Source organism: Saccostrea cucullata, unplaced genomic scaffold (assembly GCF_032062105.1).
Source record: "Saccostrea cucullata isolate Sc308-1 unplaced genomic scaffold, CSIRO_AGI_Scuc_v1 ctg2317, whole genome shotgun sequence".
Lineage (NCBI taxonomy): Eukaryota > Metazoa > Mollusca > Bivalvia > Ostreida > Ostreidae > Saccostrea > Saccostrea cuccullata.
This window is the reverse complement of record NW_026924171.1, coordinates 156,240-178,634: the sequence shown is the minus strand read 5'-3', so window position 1 is coordinate 178,634 and position 22,395 is coordinate 156,240. Positions and strand designations below refer to the sequence as shown.

The 22,395-nt window shown below is 34.6% G+C and overlaps 1 protein-coding gene and 1 long non-coding RNA gene across 3 annotated transcripts in view; one reads left to right on the top strand and one right to left on the bottom strand.

Annotated features, from left to right (window-relative positions):
• The first annotated feature begins 13,467 nt into the window (after positions 1 to 13,467).
• Positions 13,468 to 22,395, top strand: part of LOC134265906 (lysosomal thioesterase PPT2-A-like) — a 42,101-nt gene continuing 33,173 nt past the window's right edge. Inside the window, exons 1-9 of one of the 2 annotated variants that reach the window (XM_062748122.1) lie at positions 13,468 to 13,670; positions 13,971 to 14,124; positions 14,429 to 14,524; positions 14,621 to 14,675; positions 14,922 to 14,974; positions 15,173 to 15,256; positions 15,660 to 15,744; positions 16,190 to 16,244; positions 16,351 to 16,627. In XM_062748122.1, coding sequence (XP_062604106.1) covers positions 13,539 to 13,670; positions 13,971 to 14,124; positions 14,429 to 14,524; positions 14,621 to 14,675; positions 14,922 to 14,974; positions 15,173 to 15,256; positions 15,660 to 15,744; positions 16,190 to 16,244; positions 16,351 to 16,494 — 858 coding nt within the window. In that variant the 5' untranslated portion in view covers positions 13,468 to 13,538 and the 3' untranslated portion in view covers positions 16,495 to 16,627. Of the gene's footprint in view, positions 13,671 to 13,970; positions 14,125 to 14,428; positions 14,525 to 14,620; positions 14,676 to 14,921; positions 14,975 to 15,172; positions 15,257 to 15,659; positions 15,745 to 16,189; positions 16,245 to 16,350; positions 16,628 to 22,395 lie in introns of those variants that run through there. The other variant, XM_062748123.1, reaches the window with a different exon arrangement.
• The window catches only part of LOC134265907 (uncharacterized), a 36,222-nt gene continuing 32,183 nt past the window's right edge, over positions 18,357 to 22,395 (bottom strand). Inside the window, exon 2 of the long non-coding RNA XR_009991855.1 lies at positions 18,357 to 18,459. This is a non-coding gene — a long non-coding RNA (uncharacterized LOC134265907). The remainder of the gene's footprint in view (positions 18,460 to 22,395) is intronic.

Below are 22,395 nucleotides of genomic sequence, written 5' to 3'. Positions count from 1 at the left end.
TAAGCGGAATCCAACATGGAGGGTAGTTTCATGCCTTGTTTTGTTTGTAGTAAAGTAGATATTTTTTTTATATTTTAAGATGGGGAGTGCCTATGGCTGAAATCAATAACTGGACTTATAGCAAGAGAACTCTATACTTAGCCGCGAGTTTGTCGGACTAAGCACTTTCAGTATTAAGCGAATTACGGTCAAGGGAAAGAACAGATTTCGATACTCTAGTCAAAACCTTGAAAGGCAGATTCGGGTCAGAGAATAAGGCCAAAGTTTTTCGATCTAGACTTCAAACAAAAGTAAAGAGCAAAACTGAATCAGTCGCCGAACTAGCAGGGTCAGTAAGAAAACTTACTGGAAAAGCCTATCCCGATACTTCTCAAATGTTACTAGATACGCATTCGCTTGATCATTTCATTGATGCAATACGAGATTCTGATATTAAACTTAGACTTCGAGAAGCGAGATCGAAAGATTTGAATGCTGCAGAGTCTCTCGCAGTGAGATTAGAGTCATATCGTGAGGCAAATTATCGGCGTGGTAGAAATGTTTGTACGACCAACGCAAATTCACACTCAAATCCTACAGACAGTGACTTGTATAGTATTAAGCAAGAACTAAGTCTTCAGCGACTTCCTTAGAACAACTTCTCAAGTCTGTTCGTACAGTAGTAGGCCTGTTGGCAGTTTCAATCGCCAGCAATATTTCAGTTCTAGAGGTTGTAATGATTCCACCTTCCATCAGAAATAGAAATTTTAGTGCCTGGAATATCAATAGACATAATTTCTCTTTAAATTTGTTACTATTGTTTCTTGGACAGAAAAACGATTTCCATGGTTTTGTTTTTTTAATATCTCTGTGGAAGAAAGTTAACTTAAATTTCGTCTAGTCCAAAGATTTGTTTATCTAAGTTATTTAAGAATAGTCATTTAGCAATTATTGTTGTAGTTTCTTGGATAGTACATTGTTTAATTATTGAAATGATAATTATATGACTACTGATTGAGGAGGATGTATTAAAGAAGAATATCTGTGGGAACGCTAATGAAGTAGATTTTCTGGTTAGGGTTAAATTATCTTGGATCACGGATCCCGTAAAATCTTATTAGATGACAGTTTTAATGTGTTGTAGTCTTATCACTCTAGTAGAGGTACACTGTACGGGTGCATCCCCCTCATGAGCCTGTGGCCTCTAGTAATTTACTGGAAAGTTATGTGTGAAACTCGAAATCATGGAATGTAGTGTAATTAATCGCTCCTACAGAGGTACTATGAACGGGTACATCCCCCTAATGAGCCTTGGACCTCCAGTAATTATCGGAAAGTGAAAGCTTTGGAAAGATTTATTGTCTCAGTAGAGGTACAATGTACGGGTGCAACCCCCTCATGAGCCTTTGGCTTCCATTAATTTACTGGGATATGACGATAAAATTAGATTGGCAGAGTTAACGTATTGGGATGGCACCCCCAAGAACTTTTGCGGTGCAGTTTTGCATTTACATGTATAGCATGCGCAATGTGCTTGGATCTGGATTTTCTTATAAACCTACCGCGGTAGTCGCTTTCACGAAGCGTTTTATCTATATGATGTAGTGTTTAATTTTAATTGAAGAGTTGAGTAGAGTTGTTAGTAAGTGTGGAATGTTGTATAGAAATTTAGATCATGTATTTTAATATAGTGGAAATCCTCCTCAACAAGAAACAGTTCTACAGAAACTTTTACATCAGGGTTAAATTAGAAGCAGTGAAGATGCAGATGAATACCTTGATTTATAGATAATTAAAATTCTCATAGTCTTCAAAATAAAAAAAAAATTACATTTCGTTTAAGTTATGCCATGCGGGTTTGCCTCACCTAGGTTACAAATACTGAAAGTTGTGAATTGTCATATACTATTTTCCTTTTGTTACTCTTTTTCAGCATGTCTAGAGTCGACGAACACACTATGTTTCAGTGCGGAGTTTGTCGTTCATCCCAGGTGTTTGACAGGAAGTTCCTAGTAAGAAGACATATTTTGGAGCAGCACTCCGGCTTTGCTTATATGTGTTCCGGATGCCAAATGATATTTCCTAGACAAGACAAAATCACACCAGCTGCAGCAGGAAATACTCTAATAATAGGCGTATGGAGCTGAGTCACCACCCCTCAGACTATATATCTCCCGTCTCTCCTTCGAAACCCCTCATAGAACCGCCCATGTTCTTTTTACTAGGACACAGATTCTCTGAAAAAGCTTGTATTTTTTCTTGTATCTTGTTTTTATAGAACTACACTTATACAGCAAAGAGAAAATACATGTCTGAAAGATTGTTGATCCTTGTTAGATGACATGACGCAGGAAAGACTTTTGAAATGTGCCTTTAATATGACAATGGCTCCAGAAACAGGAAAAGACATTCCAGGAAAAGACATTCTGAAACTTGTAATTCTACTTTTTTCTGGTATTTGACATCAAAGCCTTTAATAAATGTATATAGAAGCTTTTTTTGGAGGAATTCGAAATCAGGGAAAATACTAATTACATGTGTATCAAGGGACACAGTTGTTTGACCAAAACTGATTTTGACGCCCTTAGATCTTTCCAGAGGGAAGAAATTATAACAGAAATGTATGTGCACCAGAGACAATTTCTTCAGGTTTTGCTTTCTGTCTGTACTTCTACCAAAAATTTCGAGAGAATGCCCAGCATTTCTCCCATGTAGGCAAGGAGCTTGGAATTATTTATGTGATTCTCATAAAGAGGAGATCCAACTCTCTATCAAGAGTGCAGCGAGTGATGTCCATCTCCCTTGCAGATGAAAGAGTGCACCAAAAGGTTAGGAGATTAACGTACAAAACTTTTTAATTTTACCACTCAATGTTTTTAAGTATCGCTTTAGTTCTACTATTTTGCCAATTGTTAAGTTAAATGTATAATGTCTCACAATTCTTTTGATTCACAAACAGGTATTGTTATGTCCATCATGTTCATATGGACTGATATGACAGATACGTAAAAGATTCCTATAGTATGATATTGTGAAATGGATTCTCTCTCCTTTCATTTTTTATTTTGCGCAATTTCATAAATTTTTTACTGGATCCATTTTAAATTAAGTGCAGAAATTCAAGGTGTCTAAAATGTGTATTTGACAAAAATAATTAAATTCTTTTCATTTGAAATAGATTTTGGAGTCTGTCAAAACAAATCCTGCTGATATTCATCATGTTCATTTAAAGATCCATTTAATCTTATGCTGTGCATTCTGTGTACTAAATAATGAGCGTGCCTTTATATGATGAAACTTGATCTTTTTTTTACTCTATTCAGTACAAGTGTAGTTGGTAAGTAAACAACTGTAATGTAAGCTTTACCTTCATCATTCTTTGTTGATAACATTTTCCGTTTTATTTGAAAAATATTGAATAAGGTGGAAAAAATGTGTGTAACTGATGTCACATGAAATATTGATAATGAATGAGTATCTCCTTAACTTTTGAAGGTGTATGACAGACTAGGCATTACAACATCTCACTGTGTCATACTGAGAACACAGATGCAGATAGGTGGCCATTTCAACTCACAACTTATTCAAGCTGTCCAGGAAGGCCGGACATTTCGTCTTATAGGAGACAATGTTAATTTCATGGTTGATGTGAGTCGTCAACGAGGAACGATATAATCACATATGGAGTACTGGTTTGCATCCATAGCTATTGTTCAGCATAGCATCTTTAGCCTAGTTTCTACTACAAGACCACAAATTCCATTGTTGGAGTTAACATCATCGGCTTTTTTGCCACAGGTTAGTGATTGGCAGATCATTAAGAAGTGCTACATTCTTATCATTCTGGAAATTCTGTGCAAATTCTCTCTGCACTCGGAAGGCCTGGGGTTCTAGGCTACCCTAATCAGTCGAATAATGTGCACGGTTGACCCTTATCAGTTGAGTGACGCAAGTGTTGCGTCATAATCCAATGAGCGAGGATCTTGCGGATCCAGGGACTGGTAAAGTAAACTCTACCCGAGCTAGATTGTTAGATTACTATTAACTTTTTTTCAAGTAAAATATCCAAAGATGAAACATTTGTCAGACTCTGTGGTATCTTTCATCTGAATTGCACCGGGATACATGTAGAATCGAGTCGGCATAAAAATGGAAACTACCATTGTCAATTGACAATACGTCGTCAATACATTTAAATGCATGTCGAGTTAAGGGGGCCGACTATAGTTTTATTGGGTGAAAACTACAATAGCGAAACTCTTCATTTTTATACCATATGTAACTTACATTAACTTCAGTGTACAGGAAAAGTTTGGGGGAAATCTACCGTCCAGGTATTTTTGAGGGACCGTCTCAAAATACAGGTACATTTACTATAGGATTATATAGGAAAATGCCAATTTTTAGCACTTTAAAGCAAATTATACAAATACTACAATAGACATTTTGTTCAAACTATAATATTTGATAAGTTATACTATATTATACAATATATGTAAGAAAGACAAAAATTCTACCGTCTTGTTAACAGAGGGGGCATCTCAAAATGCAAAAAAATTAGCAAATTTCTCTATTCTTATAGAGTACTACAAATTATGACGTAAACAATGGATTTACAAGAAAAAATATTAATTAAAATATTGGAGATATTCTAAAATTTCTATTTTTTAAATTTCAAGACTGTATGTTTATTACTTTTTCTGTAATAATATTTTTATTACCCTTTTGTTTAAGAGCTACGGATTAACATATCGTCAAAAAGACACTGCAGCGACGTCAAACTACCTATCAATTGCAAAATCGGTTAAACAATCAGTTATATCAAATTGTAATGACATTTTTATACCTATAATTTCTTGATTTTGTTTAATTCTAATAATTAAACGAAAAAAGTTGCATTTAAACAGTAAATACGCTTCATTTTACTATGATGCGCGAAATATTGCGCAATGGAAACTATAGTCGGTCCCCTTAAATGCCACAGCAAGTGTTTTCTTCTTTTCACTCACAATTTTTGGACAAAATCTGTTTCATACGAATATAAAGATGTGTCTGCTTATAACGGGGCGCAATTGATATCCATAGCAATTCCAATAGATTGTTGGAAGACCTTGTCTGGAGACCATAAATTGAGAACACACTTCAGTCAAAGATTTTGAATAGCTTGTCATTTATAATTCATACGCTATCAAAATTTGAAGGTCTGTATTATGATTTATTCCGGTATATTTCAAATTGAACATAATGGTAAAATTTTGTATTGTTATGAAAATTATATCAAAAGTTATATTGATTTGATATTTGGACTTGTGTTTGTTCTCAGTTTATGGTCTTGAGGTCTGGTCTCCAAAAACAATATAGATATTGTCGATCAGAAACTCAAGCATCTTTTGATGTCAACTTCAGAGTACTTGTATTTTATATCAGAATGTTTTTAACAAAGTTAATTTTGCAATTGACTAATAACAAGGTAAGTAAATTCACAGGTTCCTTTTTCTTGAAAAAGCAGCTGTCAATGATACCAAAATAACTTGGACTTCAATTTATCGTGTGGAATGGTATGTATAAAGTTGAAAAGTCGGAACTTTTTCAGCTGTTGATTTTAGTAAAATCTTGTGATTTCAAATCGTCCTTAAGTTCCTTGCAATTTTTAAGTATCCACATGAAGGATATGGAGATAATGAACAGTATTCAATATCAAAGTCCATAAAACAATACAAAATAGGAGCAAAGCAAACACAAAACTCTAAACTAGATGCTGTCATGAGACAGTAATACCCGCACTATGGTGTTTGCCTCTAAATATACACTCATTCATATTGGACTTTCCAAGGAAGAAGTCAAAATAATTCTATAATTATCACCGTACATGTATTCGTCAAATTGAACATAAAATTTTCAGATGACCATATCAACTCTGAGCCTCACATATGTATTTTAAAATACTTAATTCATAACCAGTCTGAAATAACAGAATTTAATTAATGATTGAAGTAAATTACTTAATTAGATTCAAATAAATAATTTTCCCATAATTTGGAACTTTTTAAATTTACTTTCTCAACGACATAAAATATTAATTTATTTTAGTACAAAGCGTTTTTGATGAATTTATCAAAATGTGCAAACTGATTTTAGTATTTGGTCGGGAAAAAAACCCATTGAAAATACAACCCGATTAATTTGTCCATGCCTATCCCCCCCCCCCCCCCCCCCCACACACACACACACACTCTCTCTCTCTCTCATTCTCACTTTTTTTAAAAAACATAGTTTAGTTTATTATGATAGTTTGAAATTTGTTCTTGTACTAAACAGTTTTTTTTTTTACATTCACATTGGGTTTGCGTCACCCATTATCATATTTATAGATATCACCTCTCGGCACACCTCGGCCAATTCATACTGGCAACGGAATCAGCAAAGGTTTGTCAAATGAGATTATTTAGCACATGTATGCTGACGATGCAGTGTGGTCAGTTAAAATCATTTGTGTTTTAATTGGATTATATGGATTATATTTCATGAATTCGTTGTCACGACCTATGACATTCGGTAAGTACAAGATTTAGTATAGATTGCATAAAAATAAATAAATGCAAATGGTTAGGTTGAAGTTCAAAAAGGGTCAACATGGTCAAAGATCATCGCATGCCACAGTCGACAAATTTCACATTGTCAAGTTATCTCCCGTTGCGGACATTCAGTATATAACAGACGCAGATCCAGAATTTTTTTTTCAGAAAGGGGGGGGGGGGGGTGTCACACCTCAGTCAAAAAAATCAGCCCAAGATTTCCTGAGATGGAAATAAAAAATAATAATAAAAACAATGATGGTGGAGTCCCTGTTTTCTAAGGGGGAGGATGTCCAAAGTCATTTTTATTCTCTACAGTACATATATATATAGTCTTATTTAAATAACTGCTAATTCCAGGGGGGGGGGGGTCTGATCTCCCTAGCCACTGACTCCCTGTACCTGAAATGACAATTGATCTTCTGACTCCATAATAGTAGAAAATTTTTTCATTTGACTATTTATACATATTTTGTTTCCTATGTTTATGTATTTTTGTTTGTCCACGGAAACTTTAACCTTGCCCATATTTTTTAAGTGGATTGGGCTATACACATGGCTTCAATATTTCATAGGTAAATTTCTTTTGGCAAAACCTTTTAATGGGTACCACCAATTTTGACCTCTTGATCTCTTGACCTTGGAGTTTGACCCAATTTTACAAGAAAAATACCTTGAACTTGGCGTAAGTTTTGAACAGGTGGTGCTAGGACTTTCATGCTCTTACATTTGTAATCATTGTGAACTTTCAACAGGTACAATTATTTTTGACCTAGACCTTAGAGTTGAATCCAATTTAACTTTAACCTTGGCAATAACTTTTGAACAGGTGAGGAATTTCTAGGGATTTCTCCCTTTTTTCACATTTGTATTCCTTGTGACAAGACTTTCCCTTTGATACCAACAATTTAGACCCTTTGACCTTGACCTTGGAGTTTGACTTACATTGGAGAAACTTCAACCTTTGCCAAAAGCTGCCATAACAGTTGCTGTCACAACAAACAAACAAATTACTAAAAAAAAACACAGAATACATGAACATATTTTATATTCAACAGATATACATCTGGTCATATCTCTAGTTCTCCCTTGAATGAGACATGGTATATAAATTTTAAAAAATAATTATAAGGGTTGAAAAGGTTGTGCATATTGAAATATACTAAGCTCTGCGGATGAATTAGATATACCAGTTTAGCTTTATTTTGCTACCCAAAGCACCTTGATTAACTATTTATAAGCATACTGTTTTCTGAAATGTACTGATTTCTGTTGTCCAGCTGTTTATCTGCAAACTTTTCACATTAACTTCTTAAGAACCACTGGGCTAATTTCAACCAATTTACATTTAAATATGCAGGGTACTTTTTAAGCACCCGGATCGATAGATCCCGGGCGTATATTGTTTTTGTCCTGTCTGTTTGTCTGTTTATCTGTTTGTCTGTTTGTCAACTTTAACCTTGGCCATAACTTTTGAACAATAAGGGATAGAGACTTCATATTTGGTAAGCATACTCCACTAATAAAGTCCTTTCAAATGACTTCAAGGTCAATGACCTTGTGACCTTGACTAAGACTTATATGCTAAAAATAGCTTTTTCCACTGTTTGTCATAACTTTTGAACCATAGGAGATAGGGACTTCATATTTGGTATGCATACTCCACTAATAGAGTCCTTTCAAATGACATCAAGGTCAATGATCTTGTGACTTTGACTGTGACCTATATGCTAAAAATAGCTTTTTACACTTTTTGCCATAACTTTTGAACCGTCAGAGATAAGGACTTCATATTTGGTATGCATACTCCACCGATTAAGTTCTTTCAAATGACACCATGGTCAATGACTTTGTGACCTTGACTGTGACCTATATTCTAAAAATAGCTTTTTCCACTGTTTGTCATAACTTTTGAACCATAGGAGATAGGGACTTCATATTTGATATGCATACTCCACCGATAAAGTCCTTTCAAACGACGGCAAGGTCAATGATCTTGTGACCTTGACTGTGACGGATATGCTAAAAATAGCTCTTTACACTTTTTGCCACAACTTTTGAACCATAGGAGATAGGGACTTCATATTTAGTACGCATACTCCACTGATTAAGTTCTTTCCAATGACACCATGGTCAATGACCTTGTGACCTTGACTGTGATCAATATGCTAAAAGAAGATTTTTTTAACTTTGTTGCCGCCGGGCGCGTAGTGTTTCACAAACACATCTTGTTCCAACATAAATCTTCTTCTCAAGAACAGCAAAGACATTTATTGTCCCCATTTTTGCTAAAGGTAGGGTACATTAAATCTCATTTGTTTGTCAATCTGCCCATCTGTCACAATAAATTTAACCTTGCATGGTCATCATGGTCGTATATTTTGAATGAGAAGAGATAGGACTTTTATATTAAACATGTGTATTAGTATTAAATGGGACAATACCATTCTACATACACTATGATTTTCATTACCCATGATCTTGAAGTTTGACCTAATTTCCTTAAAAAATTAATTGCTTTGAATTGATCATTTTGAAAGATAAATGAAAGGGCATTCATATTACCTGTGATAAGACCTTCCAAAATGTATCATGACTTTTTGACTCTGTGACCTTGACCTTGAAGTTTAACTTAGTTTTCATTAATGTTGTATTTCCTTTTCATTGAGAAGAGATTTGACTTTCACATTTCAAGTGAACATTACCCATAACAAGAGGCTCCCAACATGCTATGATTTTTTACCCCTTGACCTTGATGTTTTAACAAAATTTCAAAAGAGTGAACTCTCCCAAAAGATGATAAGACCACTGTTTAAAACAAAAAAGGAGTTTAGGGAAGACTGGGCTTTTTCCATAAAAAACGTCATTTTTCAACCCTGACATTTGACCCCCCGGGCAAAATCAAAATTCCGAAACCTAACTGCACATCTACATGACCCAACCAACCATCTCCCAAAGATGATTAGGATGCTGAATAAAATGTAAGAGGAGTTCAGGGAAGATGGGGCTTTTTCCATAAAAAACATCGTTTTTCGACCCTTATTTGACTCCCCGGGGCAAAAACTCCGAAACCTACCTGCATCTGCATGACCCCACCAACCATCTCCTAAAATATGATTAGGCTGCTGAATAAAATGTAAGAGGAGTTCAGGGAAGATGGAGATTTTTGCATAAAAAACGTCATTTTTCGACCCCCATTTGATCCCCCAGGGCAAAATCAAAATTCCAAAACCTTACTGCACATCTACATGACCCCACCAACCATCTCCCAAAAGCTGGTTAGGCTACTGAGTAAAATGTAGAAGGAGTTCAGGGAAGACGGGGCTTTTTGGACAAAAAACGTCATTTTTCGACCCCCATTTGACCCCCCGGGGCAAAATCGAAAATCCAAAACCTTACTGCACATCTACATGACCCCACCAACCATCTCCCAAAAACTGGTTAGGCTACTGAGTAAAATGTAAGAGGAGTTCAGGGAAGACGGATCTTTTTGCTTAAAAAACGTCATTTTTCGACCCCCATTTGACCCCCTGGGACAAAATCAAAATTCCGAAAGCTTACTGCACATCTACATGACCCCACCAACCATCTCCCAAAAGCTGGTTAGGCTACTGAGTAAAATGTAGAAGGAGTTCAGGGAAGACGGGGCTTTTTGGACAAAAAACGTCATTTCTCGACCCCCATTTGACCCCCCAGGGCAAAATCGAAAATCCAAAACCTTACTGAACATCTACATGACCCCACCAACCATCTCCTAAAAGCTGGTTAGGCTACTGAGTAAAATGTAAGAGGAGTTCAGGGAAGACGGAGCTTTTTGCTTAAAAAACGTCATTTTTTTACCCCCATTTGACCTCCTGGGGCAAAATCAAAATTCCAAAAGCTTACTGCACATCTACATGACCCCACCAACCATCTCCCAAAAGCTGGTTAGGCTACTGAGTAAAATGTAGAAGGAGTTCAGGGAAGACGGGGCTTTTTGGACAAAAAACGTCATTTTTCGACCCCCATTTGACCCCCCGGGGCAAAATCGAAATTCCAAAACCTTACTTCACATCTACATGACCCCACAAGCCATCTCCCAAAAGATGATTAAGCTACTGTGTAAAATGTAGGAGGAGTTCAGGGAAGAAAAGTGTGACAGACGGACGGACGGACGGACGGACATGAGTAACAACAATATACCCGAACTTTCTTTAGAAAGTGCGGGTATAAACATCAGAGGTGGGATCAGGTGCAATGAAAGAGTGAGCATCCCCTGCTGACCGGTCACACACGCCGTGTGCTCCTTGTCATGATCGGTAAATAACGGAAAAATCCGTCGTCAATTCAGTGTATAAATAATGGACTAACAATAAGTATGAAAAACGTCAGTCAGCATTTGACTCAATGATAAATTGTATTTGCTGACAAGGTCGTATCGACCAAAGAATTTACGAAATGATGACTTTAAACTAGACTGCTGATATTCTTGTTTCATCGACTTGTTTGTCAATAATTTACCTCGTTTTAGAAACTGTCTAAGAAATTGTAGAGCATGCCCTTGCCTATGGAATCAACTGAAATATATAAAAACCGTATGCAGGTGATGAAGATATATTGCTGCATAAGTAAGGGAAGTTGACGATAAAAAAAAGTTAAAGTCATCACGTTTATCATAGAGCTTGGTTGTTAGATGTAGATTACCATATACGGCTTTTTCAAGTAAAATATCCAAGTATGAAATATCTTAGTAAGAAATAAAGAAAGAGGCTTGGTTGAACATTTACTGGAACCCGGTATGTATCTTTGTGAGGATTTTATGAAGTTTCGGATTCCAATATAGATATGGTAGTTCAAATTCATTTTGGTTCTTGGAATATTCGAAACTGACATATTATTTTGAAGAATTTCTTCCTTAGGAAGGGAATTATGAGTATAAGTGGTATAACCACTAAGTCTTGTAGAATTATATAAGTGTTAGCCCATCATATATGCACATTTTTTACTGGAAATTTTTTCCATTATTTCCGAATCATGACAAGGAGGACACTGCAGGTGTGACCAGTCGACAGGGGATGCTTACTCCTCCATGGCTCCCGATTTCACCTCTAATGTTTTGGATGTCCGTGTTTCTCTGCTCCTCTTTTATACTGACACGCAAAAGAAACGCAACACCCTACTTTAGGGCAAATAGTTATGTAAAGTAAAGAATTTTATATCTGAAAGTTATGAATATCTTCAATTTGGTAAACATCGGTAATTTAACGGTTGAAAGATTTCCATACCGTAACCGGAAGTCAAGTTTGAGTCTGTTTAACAGAAATCAAAAATTGAATGTTTAACAAATCATTTGGCAATTTTATGCAGTTTTAATGGTTTTTTACTCTTCATCATAAGAATGCAGCAATATTTCAAAAAATAAACTCTCCTTTCGTTTCCCGTAACGATGCTAGGGCTACTTGAAAATGGCTAATGTACGCATTTCCATTGCTCTAGCTGAAAAATTTCAATGTAAAGGTGATGGAGAGTTGCTGATGCGAAATTTCACTACATTACGTCTCAACAGGGTCTTACGTATCATATGCATTAAGGACAGTCCTTGTACCGGAAATCCAAGGGTGGCTACACTGCTCTAAGTTAGAGAAAATTCGACCTAATCATCTGAAAAACGGACTTTTAAAAATGCCAAAGAATAATTCCTTCGCTCAGATCTCGATATTAATGAACTTATTGTATCGTAGTAATTAGGCTGCAATTGTTGTTTAGGGCAGTCTTGCACGTTTTACTTGAATGGCTGGGAGGGGGGTGTTTTAACAGTCATATTTTATTTAGTAAAGTAAACAGATAAACATTTAACATTTTTATCAAATTTCTGATGTTCTGAAAAGTGGGTTTAGCCTTACTATATTCGCTTTTGAAAATCATAAGATAAAAAAAATCAAACATTTGTAGATTACTGCTTGTTGCATTTCTTATGCGTGTCAGTATATATTGTTTTATTGACTTTTAATCTTGAGTACTGTTCAAACTCAAAATGTTTCATTTAAGTTCTTCTAAAACAGGACGCCCGTGGGGCTCAGTGGTTAGAGTGTTTGTTCTAGAGTATGGAAGTTAAGTCGAAATTCACTTTGGGACGTGGAGACCGAGGTCCCGTGTCGCAGTAGGTGCTGGCACAAAAAAGATCCCTCGCTGCTCCATGGCCCTGAGTGCCGAGTAAAGGACAAAATTTGTAGCTCCCCATCGTCAAATGTAGGCGTCCCCATATGAGTGAAAAATCCTCGAGAGGGACGTTAAACATACAATCACTCTAAATTACAATTTATATACCTTACCAACAGAGACAATTGTTTTACCTGCTTTGACAGCAGGGAGCAGTACATACAGATCATGTAATCTATCTTATTCTCTTTTCATGCTTGCATTATTGAATACAGAAGGACTGAGGATTCATATTAATACGCGATTTTAACATGGATCTGATATATTTAATCCATTCTGACAAAGTGTCAACATCTTCTTTTTCATATCTGGGCTATCGCCTGGCGTAGTCTTCTACAGAATCCATAATTTGTATGAAATTCCTACGCCGGTTGAAGGATCGCGGTTCCCGATATTTAGGACCTTTTAAAATAAGTGATCTAAGGTTCTCATTAACTATATTTACGTCACCTGTACAAACGTGTCCAGCAGGACTATAGTTAATATCTGGTGAAAATGAACATGATGGGGGATTATATTTCAGATATTCGATATCCAGGCCATGAAGTTTTTTTTTTGTTGTAATTAAAAAGTTTGGAAGCAATAATTGATGTATATTAGGAAATACAAGGTGTAGTATTTCACTTGAAATATGGTGGAATACAAAACTCGACCCTTTTATTTTTAAGTGTGTTTATTTTTAAACATTTAAAGTTTTTCTTATCTACTTCCGCATCACATGTTCAATAACTTCCCCATTTCTTACAATGTCCACTTGTGTGTGCTGAATTCATTGAATAGGAATCAATGGAAATGATATTCCTGTTGTTGATATTGCTTACAGTTTACCCCGTAACTGCGTACAAAGCTGTGGTGTTTATTCATGGATTGAATGGATTGTCATCAGATGGAAATCTTATCAATGACACCCTTCAAAAGGTAAGAAATTATGATCAGATAAAGTTGAATTGAATCATTTATATATTAGAGACTGAAAATAATGTCTCCAAAGTTTCCTTAAAGTATTCCACAGTTGCTTCTATATTTGAATAAGTGTTTTAAAATGAATTTAAGAAATCAAAACGTTGAAAATGATTTTGACATAGACGACTTTATATTACATAATTATATGAACGGAATCAAGACCTTTCTAACTAAATATAGGATCAATGAAAAGAAAAAATAATAAACTTTTCTCATGCAAATGCATAGTCGACGTGTTCTCATTGAATTTATCAGTTACATCCAAAGACACCATATTATGCAGTCGAGGCATTCGGTAATCTCCAAACCTTGTTACCGCTATGGGAAGAAGTCGACATAGTCAGACCATACCTACTGAAATACATGAAAGCTCATCCGGAAGGAATTCATCTTATTTGCTATTCACAGGGTATGAGCCATAAAATGTGTAGCAATTTCATGACTTTTATGTATATAAATTACTCATATGTTTTTGTCATGTTAAGTTAAGAAACACCTTGGTGAAAAATCATACCTAGACATTAATAGAGTTAAGTACCAAAGATAAGGTGATATAGATTAAGAATGTAAGTTTATGCCTAAAATCTGTTTAAGAAATAAGGTTGTTCAGTCTAATTCATACTGTCACTATTTGTCCTCATATCTGCATGAACGTTCATTGTCCATGACTACAGCTTCATATCACTATTCTGTACTGTGTTTCATCCATACAGGCGGTCTGGTATGTCGCGGCTTACTGTCTACTATTCCAGATCACAATGTCAACACCTTTATAGCCTTAAGTTCTCCTTTAGCGGGAATTTTTGGAGGTAATTACGTTTCGTAGTGTTTTACAGGTAACGTATGTATTTCATAAAAGCAGTGGTACATGTATCATGAATATAATTATCATATTTTTATTTCAGACTGGAAGTTCACTCACAAGTTTTTTCCTAATTTTGTGAGAGATAATGCCTACAGGTAATATTTTCTCGAAGAAAGTATTTGGCATATATTATACATTTATTGCACAATAAAAATACAATCATTTTTTTTTTTCAGATTATTTATCCAAGAAAATAATGTTCTAAAGAATTTTTAACGTTTTAATAATCCTAAAAACTGTACAATTGTGTATAATTATTCATTCTGATTCTGATTTATAATATTAATTTTAAGATAGTGACATAATTACAAAAAAAAATTATTAACATTTGCTCTATGTAGGTTTCTGTACACTAAGATCGGACAAGAAATTTTTCTAGGAAACTATTGGAAAGGTACAAAATTTTGCTTATGGTTTCTTTGAGATCAATTACGTTTAAAATAATTGCATTGTGAACACTGGATCAAATCTTATTGTCAATCATCTTTAAAATAAGTGCATTATGAAAACTGGATTAAATCTATTTTTTTTTTTTGATTCGCTGGATTATTTTCGAAGTGCAAGAAGCAGAAATAGCACGTTTATTTTTCAGATCCTCATCATCTACATCTGTATACAAAGTTTTCAAACTTCCTGGCTCCCTTGAACAATGATTCCAAGTCGCCTTATATTACAGGTAGAAAATACATAATAGAAGTACATGTATATTGTTATGTTAATGTAAGCTCCATTGAACAATGATTCCAAGTTGCCAAGTATTACAGGTAGAAAATACATAATACAAGTATATTGTAATGTTAATGTAAATACTAGTATTCTTACGCTAAATACTTCTGATGCCATGGTATTTTTATGCAGGTTTGTGATCTGCCCTTAGATCTAAAATTAGTTTATATTGTGAAATACTAAGTTACCTTTGTCTTATTCTGGTGTCTTGTTTTATTTTGCTATATTTAATAAATTTTATTTAAAGAGGAAGAGAGAGGAAGACAAATGAATATTTAGTGACTTGTATGGCAATCGGATGAACTCGATCATACACAATGTTTGATTTTTACCGTTTTTTTTTTCTTTCTCAGAATACAAACGAAATTTCTTGCGGATAAAGAACCTAATCCTGATTGGTGGTCCCAATGACGATGTGATTTCACCGTGGCAATCAAGGTAAAGTTTTTAACTGTTTTTCCCTCATCACTTCAATGTTGGCTTGAACCACATATTATTCTTCTAATTTTTAGGATATCTTCACCAAGAAATTTAACATCTTTTTTTATTTCAAATAAAGTATCATTTTAATGCAAATGATATTTTATCAGTTTCTATAGTTCCCACGGATTTTTTTACCTACTCAGTTAAATTCAAAGCGGAAATGTATTGCCCCAAAACCAAAGTTTTTTTTAAGCAAGGGTAAAACATTGAAATAAAATACACTTCTATTATTAGCAGTATTTTGATATATGGTATTATTGTAACTAAATTAATCTTGTAAATGAGAAGTTGTATTGGGTGCGAAAGAATTAATGAGATGCCAAAGAAAATAAGGATACTATTTCGTAATATTTCGATTATAATATGATTTTTTTAAAAAAAATTATGTATATATTTCTAGTCACTTTGGTTTCTACAATGAAAAGGAGGAAGTGCAAGGAATGAAAGAGCAAAAGGTAAGACAAGATCGATCATGGAAAAAATGATGACTTTGACCGAATTTTACCTCGCTAGATATCAATTTGTCCTGTTCATGTTTTATTTTTCTTTTGTGGAATACAGTTTTATTTAGAAGATTCCTTTGGGCTAAAAACCATGGATAAGCAAAACAGAATCAAAACCTATGAAATTCCGAATATCCAGCACAGACATTGGGTCCGTAACCTGACAGTGATTAAGGACATCATCGTGAAATCACTAACGTAATTTATATTAAATTACATTGTCTTTGGTAAATATTTGTGTATATATAACAAATATATAACAAATATGGGCCACATACAGAAATTGTAGTGTTCAACTTTACCAAGCATTAAATAAAATACAAATATTACTTAAGTTTCGTAGATGATACTTGAATATCAAGGGGAAAAAATGTTGGTATGAAATTAACAAATAAAATACCTTTATGTTCTCCAGTGTAATTTAACTAATTTTACAAGTTCACTGAAGCTAGTTTTATGCACACACTTCTAAATTTATGTAGACCATATCACATCCATATTAAAGTAACGCAAACACAAAGTTTGATGTATGAATTTGTCATTTATTATACATGTATAAATGACGACAGATAATGAAAAGATACATCAGATAAAGGGGAGATCCTTTAAGTTTTCTTAAAAATAGTTCAAATCGGACAAAATCAGAAGGGGGATTTATATGTTAACAGAATTTATATAAGGTTCTTTGAAGAGAGAGCATGGTTTCATCATTCATTCTTTAAATCCTCGACCCAATATCCTTTGTAAAAAAAAAAATGAAAGAAAAAGTGAGCAAGCTCACATTCCCCACTCTCCCCCAAAACTCGAAGTGCCGAAATTCCCAGAAAAATAATATAATTGGAATTTCATGGTAATATGCACATCTGCAAATTGTGTCCTAAATATTTGCAAAGTTTGACGAAATTCTGTTCAGCGGTTGATGAGGAGTTGCACCGACAAAAAAAAACCCGGACTGACACACTGACGGACGGGTCAAAAACATTATCTCCCGCAACTTGTTGCGTGGGGTATTGAAATATGTATCTTGGATAAGTCGAGTTTTTTCTAATAATCAGACCGAAAGAAAGGAGGGGGGTCAGAATGTTGTTTTTAGTAACCATAGAAACAATAATCGAGAAATGGAATGGTGCATTTTGATCAAATAAATATTTTACCATGTTTTTACTGAAATCAGACCAAAACGGTAAGAAAAATCGAAATTTAAAAATTTTCACGGACTATTTCATATTAGACGACCAATTGATTCTGAGAGGGGCGAGGGGGGGCACATTTTTCCAAGTTAGATTATTCATTTTCACTTTTAAACGTAAATAAAAACTGGAAAAGCAAAAAGAAAGCATCAAAGTCCAAAACTCTAATTATTTTTTTTTTTTTGGGGGGGGGGGGATGGGTTGGTTAAGAGCACTGGACAGGAACAGTTTATTTTCTCTTCAAGTTCATTTCAACTTTATACAAAATCATTCCCCGCGATAACTTAAAGTCCAGGTTTTTAACTCTACTGGTCAGAGACCAGAAGAACTTATGCGATAGTAAGGTGTCCGTTGTCTGTCCGTCTGTCTATCTGTCTGTCTGTCTGTAAACAAATTTTCAAAACGCTACTCCTCCTACAGTTTTGGTCTGCTTTTAATATTACTTGGCACACAAGTAGACTACACTAAGATACATAAAATAGTGCATCGGTTTTTGATTTCGATGAACGGTGTTGCCATGGTTACTAAAAATAGAATTTTCTGTGAAATTCCTTTAAAACGCTACTCCTTCTTCAGTTTTGGTCTGATTTCAGTATTACATGTACTTGGCACACAATTAGACTACACTAAGATACATAAAGTAGTGCATCGGTTTTTGATTTCAGTGAACGGTGTTGCCATGGTTACTAGAAATAGAATTTTCTGTGAAATTCCTTTAAAACGCTACTCCTTCAACAGTTTTGGTCTGATTTCAGTATTACATGTACTTGGCACACAAGTAGACTACACTAAGATACATAAAATAGTGCATCGGTTTTTGATTTCGATGAACAGTGTTGCCATTGTTACTAAAAATAGAAATGTCTGAAATTCGTTTAAAACGCTACTCTTTCTACAGTTTTGGTCTGATGGCAATGGCTTCTTTTCTCATCCTTTGTTATAAGTACAAACCAGTAGAGCTACAGTCTCGACAGAGACTTCTGGTTTTTATATCATTGACAGCTCCTTTTTCAATGAAAATGGAACTTTAAATTTACTTACCATGTAATTCGTCATTTGCAAAATTATTTTGTTAAAAACATTCTGATTTTAAACACAATTACTCAAAAGTTGACATCATAAAGATGCTTGAGTTTCTGATAAAAAATGTCTATGTTGTTTTTAGAGACCAGATCGTCCAAAAATCTATTGGAATTCCCATGGGTACCAATTATGCCTCGTTATAAGCAGACATTTTCTTCTTTTCATACGAAGCAGCAATTTGTGCAAAATCTTATGCGTGAAAAGGAAAAAAAATATTTGGTGTGGCCTTCAACTCGACAATGTATTGTCGATACTATATATCCGGGTGAGCTTGAGATAAAAGTTACCACAGAGTCTGGCACATGTTTCATATTTGGATATTTTTCTTGAAAAAGACGTGAATGGTAATCTAACGACCAAGCTCTATGATAAACGTGATGACAAACTTTTCAGTCGTCAACATTCCTCACTTATGCAGCACTAACCCTTCATCGCCTGCATACGGAGTTTATATCTCTTAGTTGATTCGATACGCAAGAGCATGCTCTACGCATGTACAATTTCTAAAACGTGGTAAACAATTGACAAATTGATGAAACAAGAATATCAACGGTCTTGTTTAAAGTCACCATTTTGTAAGTTCTATGGTCGACACAATGACCTTGTCAGCAAACAATTTATCAGTCAAAATTGATTGTGATTCATAAAAAATATCTTCTACAATTTTGTTTGAATTATGTACGAGGGTTGATCCAAAAGTACGTGGAATTTCTTTCTGAAATTTTATCGTGATTTGATGAAAGCAAACAATAGGCATATTCATAATATAGAGTCATTATGCAACGATATGTGGAAATTTTACCACTTTCCAATTACCAATAAGGTCACACGAGCTTTCTGAAAATGGATGGTTGTGAAACCCAGAGGAGACTTCGACGTAACGTCAAGTTAGATGTCACGTCACGTTATAGAAGCATCTCGCCCTAATATCCAATTTGACAACGTAATTCTACAAAATGCTACCCATTTCCCCATTTATTTTTCTAAAGAAAAGCCTGAGTATCCTCTAGAACCAACTTATTAGCTCACCTGAGCCCTTTTCCCAAACAAAAAAATAACATAGTAAACTATAGTTAACTATAGTATCAAAGTTATAACTTTGGAACTTTGATTTACTATGGTGAAAACTTTGGAACTTTGATTTACTAAAGTAAAAACTTTGGAACTTTGATTTACTATGGTGAAAACTTTGGAACTTTGATTTACTTTGGTGAAAACTTTGGAACTTTGATTTACTATGGTGAAAACTCTGGAACTTTGATTTACTATGGTGAAAACTTTGGAACTTTGATTTACTATGGTGAAAACTTTGGAACTTTGATTAAGCACTATAAACGAAGGGGATTATGGTTTTGCTTCCTATTCTGTACATTTTTGTAACTTTCAAGGTTAAGATGCATTAAAGCTTCAGAATATTTTTTCAAAACCCGAATCGTCCCCCAAATAGAACAAAGTACAAGTAATGGTTTAAATGTAAAAATTGTCTTTTACACCGAAAAATAAGCAGCATTTATTTAATTTATTTAATTTTAATTTGTGCAGATAAAACTTATTTTTTTTTTATTTATGGAGAAAAAATTTACTAGAAGATAAAAATTGAGTCGTTTAGAATCAAAATATTTGCTTCATTTAATTCAGTCAACATGTTTTTCTAATGTTAAATAAACACACTGCATTTAAATCAATCACTTTTCTTATTTGAATTAAGATGGACAATAAAAATCAGCCCCAACAAACCCAATATAACCCCCTTAAAACAGTTTAATTAATAAAAAATAAACTTAAATTAAAATATATAAGTTGTTAAAGTATCTACAAAAAACATTGGAACTTTGATTTACTATAGTAAAAACTCTGGAACTTTCGATTTACTATGGTGAAAACTCTGGAACTTTGATTTACTGTGGTGAAAACATTGGAACTTTGATTTACTATGGTGAAAACTTTGGAACTTTGATTTACTATGGTAAAAACTTTGGAACTTTGATTTACTATGGTGAAAACTTTGGAACTTTGATTTACTATGGCGAAAACTTTGGAACTTTGATTTACTTTGGTAAAAACTTTGGAACTTTGATTTACTATGGTGAAAACTTTAGAACTTTGATTTACTATGGTAAAAACTTTGGAACTTTGATTTACTATGGTGAAAACTTTGGAATTTTGATTTACTATGGTAAAAACTTTGGAACTTTGATTTACTATGGTGAAAACTTTGGAACTTTGATTTACTATGGTAAAAACTTTGGAACTTTGATTTACTATAGTAAACTATAGTTTACTATAGTTAACTATAGTTTACTATAGTATTTTTTTTTGTTAGGGTTCTGATCAAAATTTGTCCGTTGTCTGTCGTCGTCGTCGTTGTCGGCGTCGTCGGCGTAAACTTTTCACATTTTCATCTTCTCCTCAAGAACCACCGGGCCAATTTCAATCAAACTTGCCACAAAGTATCCTTAGGTGAAGGGAATTCAAGTTTGTACAAATGAAGGGCCACACCCTCTTCCAAAGGGAGATAATTATGAATTGGTGAAAAATTAATGGCATCCTTTAAAAATCTTCTTCTCAAGAACCACTGGGCCAGGAAACATGAAACTCATGTGGAATCATCCTCAGGTAGTGTAGATTTAAATTTGTTCAAATCATGACCCCCGGGGGTAGGGTGGGGCCAAAATGGCCGATCAAAGTTTAACATAGGAATATATAGGAAAAATCTTTAAAAATCTTCTTCTCAAGAACCACTGGGCCAGGAAACATGAAACTCATGTGGAATCATCCTCAGGTAGTGTAGATTTAAGTTTCTTCAAATCATGACCCCCGGGGGTAGGGTGGGGCCAAAATGGCCGATCAAAGATTTACATAGGAATATAGAGGAAAAATATTCTTCTCAAGAACCATTGAGACAGGAAAGATGAAACTCCTGTGGAATCATCCCCAGGTAGTGTAGATTCAAGTTTGTTCAAATCATGACCCCCGCGGGTAGGGTGGGGCCAAATGGCCGATCAAAGTTTTACATAGGAATATATAGGGAAACCTTTTAAAATCTTCTTTTCAAGTACTTCAAAGCCATGCTAAGTGATACCGGTATTTATAGGGAATTATCCTCAGGTAGTGTAAATTCTAGTTTGTTCAAAACATGACCCCCTGGGGGGGTTAAAATTCAAGCCCCCCCCCCCCAGCCCTTAGTAAACTTTCAGTTCTGATCTGATATGTGCTTTTCCCTAGCCAATTGCTCAGGTGAGCGATGTGGCCCCTGGGCCTCTTGTCTTCATTTTTTTCTAATATTTCAAATACTACCCATCTTTCCATATGATGTTCCAATTTCAGTAGCAATATCAAGAACAACACGGCAGCTGACAACGTTCATTAACGCTTTCAATTTGTCTAGGGGGATACGCACTTGAAACAGAGCCTCCAAAAAGCGACCACAGTTTTAGATAAAGTCCATGGAAGTTCTATTTTTCTTAAATTTCTTATGCCACTATAAAACCAGTAAAAATGCATTTTCCCAAGCCTATATCAATGATATACGCGTTGAAGATAGAGTAATCGCGGGATTTTCACAAAACTTGACCGAAATTTGACCTGTCTAACAACTTAAAAATGAACAATAAATCATCAACTAATAAACTAAATATCCAGTAAAACTCTCACACAAGGTTTATAAAAGATCAAACAATCGTAATGACATTATTTTCGTTTCATATACCACATAGGGCGGTTGTATTCTCATTTCACATATTAAGATTTAAAATGATAATAAACGTGTGAATATCTCCCCTGCATTTCTAAACAACCGTTTCTATGGCAACTGCCATAGAGTTACTATC